Source organism: Pithys albifrons, chromosome 25 (assembly GCF_047495875.1).
Source record: "Pithys albifrons albifrons isolate INPA30051 chromosome 25, PitAlb_v1, whole genome shotgun sequence".
Classification (NCBI taxonomy): Eukaryota; Metazoa; Chordata; class Aves; order Passeriformes; family Thamnophilidae; genus Pithys; species Pithys albifrons.
In genome coordinates, this window is record NC_092482.1 from 6,467,641 (window position 1) to 6,470,953 (window position 3,313).

The window sequence follows — 3,313 nt, forward strand, 5'->3', positions numbered from 1 at the left end:
TGAAAGGAGAAGTAGAGAGGGATGTGAGCAGGTGATAATCCATCTCTCAAAGAATCGATCCTCTGATTAGGAGATTATTAAATAAATTTGCCCTTTGCATTTCAGCCATGGTCTTGCAGTTCTTCTGGTCACCTGCCTGTGTCAATTCACACAAGCGGTCTGTAATGTGCACATTTTTAAGTTGTTCTGCTTGTTTCCTGGCTCAAGCTCATCTTATGTATGTCTGCAGCCAATCAGGAAAGACATTCCAAGTTTTCCCTGGGACAGAGACTTGTTTCTTCATAGTGTCTTATATGGGCCATGTTTGGGAATGGTGTGAAAACAGTGTTGATAATACAGGGATGTTATAGCTGTTGTTGAGCTGACATCTTACACAGTAGCACAGTTTTTATGCTCCTGAGACTGCCCTGATGGGGAGGAGGGTGGGAGTGCACAGGATGTTGGGAGGGGGTGCAGTAGGGACAGGTGACCCCAGCTGGCCAAAGGGATAGTCCTGAACACAGGGCCTCATGCTCTGGAACAAAGAGGGGGGGACTGAAATTGGCAGAGCTTATTACTACTTGGGACAGCTGGTAAGGAATTGTTTTCTTTTCCATCAGTTGTTTTTCTTGGGTTAATATTACTCTTTATTTTGGTATTCATTTCTCTTTTAATTTCCTTCCTTTTCCAATTGATCTTGAATTAATAAACTTTTTTCTAAATAATAATTTTTTTAATGTCTTCCCTTCTATTTCTCCTCAATCCCGCATAGCAGTACTTGCAGAGGTGTACAAGGATAATGAGAGCAGTGTCAATCAATTAACTGAAAACTGCAACAAACAGAACCACAGGAATGACCTTGGGGCAAAGCACTGGCTCACAGGAGGTGCCAACAGTCCTTGATGTAAAGTATGTACCTCTGTGGATGCATTTCTGTGCTGCAAATCCTTGAGCCTCTCATCCTGGCACCTGCATGAATGACTTTTCATATAGCAAAGCAAGTGCAATGTGTCAGACAATGAAAAGGCAGCAGTGCAGGAAACAAGGACACAGCCCCCATCATTACCTGGGATGGTTAAGATTTGACATGAGCTGTCAGAAAATTATGACTTCCACAAAGGTGTGTGTGGTCTGAAGCAGTGCAGGACTGCTGTAAAAGACAGCTCAAATCTCTGCTTTCTCATTCGCTTCCCTCCCCTCCTTCTCCTTGGGAATCAGGTAAGTGAGAATTCTCTTCTCCTCCTCTTGCTTCAAGACTAGGACTTTCCTCAATGGATGTCTCAGTTGATATGGGTTATGCTAGCTGAAAGCTTGGGAGCTGCATCTCCTGGGAGAGGGAAGGGGGAGAAAGTGTTCTGCAGAGAATGGGACTTGGTTAAGGCATCTCCCGGGCTTTGAGCTGAGCATTGTAATGTGGGCCAGGAGGTTCCTTGGCTGCAGGCTGGTTGGGTGCAGAGCTGCTTCTCATGTGTCCGTGCTTTGTGCTTCTCCCTGGCCTCTCTCCCAGGTGTCCCTGTGAGCCAGAGACATGTCCTGCTGCCAGCCCTGCAGCCCTTGCTGCCAGCCCTGTGGCCCGACCCCGCTGGCCAACAGCTGCAATGAGTGCTGTGTCAGGCAGTGCCAGAGCTCCACTGTGGCCATCCAGCCCTCTGCTGTGGTGGTGACCCTGCCCGGCCCCATCCTCAGCTCCTTCCCTCAGAACACCGTGGTGGGATCCTCCACCTCCGCTGCCGTTGGCAGCATCCTCAGCTGTGACGGAGTGCCCATCAACTCTGGGGGCTTTGACCTCTCCTGCATCACCAACCGCTACAGATGTCGGCCCTGCTAAAGCTGCTGTCACTGTCCTTGGGGAAGAACCTGCAAGAACTCAGAACATTCCAGTTGCTGTTGGTGACCTCATCCAAATGCCATGTCCCAATAGTAGTGCTCCAAGCATTTTTACGGTTGCTCTATCACCCCGTGGATTCTTCTAAATCAGGAGGAATGGTACTCAAAGCTTTCTGTGAACATGCCTGAGCTTGCTTCAAGAGCAATTTTCTCATCCAAATGAGATTCATTCACATAGGAATAGGTGGCAGGTCTTAAGTCAGTGTATGATTAAATCATAGCACTTGATAAAATGTAGATATACATAGATATAGAGCTGGACAACTAAAGTCACATCTCAGAATGTCAACAGAGTTACAAACACCATTATTAGGGTAACAAGAATAATAACAACTTGTAACAATAATAATAACCTGTAACATTAATAATAACTTGTAGCAATAACATTGTCTACAAATACCAAAGCACAAGGGGTTCTCATACAGGCACAGCCACCCGCTTGGCCCACTCACAGTGCTCCAGGGGATTGAGTGCAGCTCCACTGGGATTCAGTCCTGACAGGACGATCAGGTGTATGGGATAAACTGAAACCAGGGAGCATTGTGTGAACAAAACTGTGGTTTACTGTTGGTGTGGTCATGAATGACAATAAGTAGTTGCCAGCAAGAGTGGAATTCCCCTTCCAATTTAGTGGCATTATCCCAGGCTACCTTTTTAAGATCAGTAGGCAAATTGCCCTCATCTTCCTTTGTAATTGCTGCCACAGTAAATGGCACCCAGAGTTGAGCAGCATGTGGGTGCAGAATGCACTTAGATACCATCCTGATTAGCATGAGACCCTGAGATTAGCTCAGGCGGTAAAAACTTAGTTGTAATAATGCCAAGGTCATGGGTTCAATCCCCTGTGTGGGCCATTGACTTGAGAGTTGAATTTGATGATTCTTGTGGGTCCCTTCTAACTCAGAATAGTCTGTTTCTGAGATTACATCTAGCTTAATAATCATGTCTCCCATAGTGGAAGCTCCAATATAAACAAAAGAAGGGAGTGTCTCCACTCTGTGGGTAGAGCTTGCTGATGTGTGAGCCAAATTTGGTTCCTGCTGGCAATGATTGCTCCTCCAAGAAGGATAACGAGACCTTTGATGGTTAACCTAAATTTCAGTGGAATGTGGCAGCGTCATTCCCAATAACAATCCTGGAGGGTTTCCTTAAATTAGAAAATGACATATTTACACATCCAGAGGGAGTGAGACTCTGTAAAATTTGACAAGCGCAGCCTTTGCAGTCATGGGGAAATGTTTATACCCCTCTGGGGTCTGATAAAGGTGTTTTCCTCTCTCCTTCAAGCAAGTGCAAATTGAGCTTTTTCATGTTCTTGGTGCAGTATCATAAAAACCATTCCTTTTCCATCCAGGATTGTCATCCACAAACGGAACACTCCCTTTATTTGAGGTACCAATTCTGCAGAATTCAGCACAGCAGCAGTTAAAGGTGTGGTATTGGCATT

General features: G+C 45.7%; 1 protein-coding gene across 1 annotated transcript; it reads left to right on the forward strand.

The window, feature by feature from the left end:
* The first annotated feature begins 1,507 nt into the window (after positions 1-1,507).
* Positions 1,508-1,807, forward strand: LOC139682582 (feather keratin Cos1-2-like). Its single transcript, XM_071577040.1, has one exon. It carries the CDS (start codon positions 1,508-1,510, stop codon positions 1,805-1,807), a length of 300 nt encoding a protein of 99 aa, XP_071433141.1.
* The last annotated feature ends 1,506 nt before the right edge of the window (positions 1,808-3,313 follow it).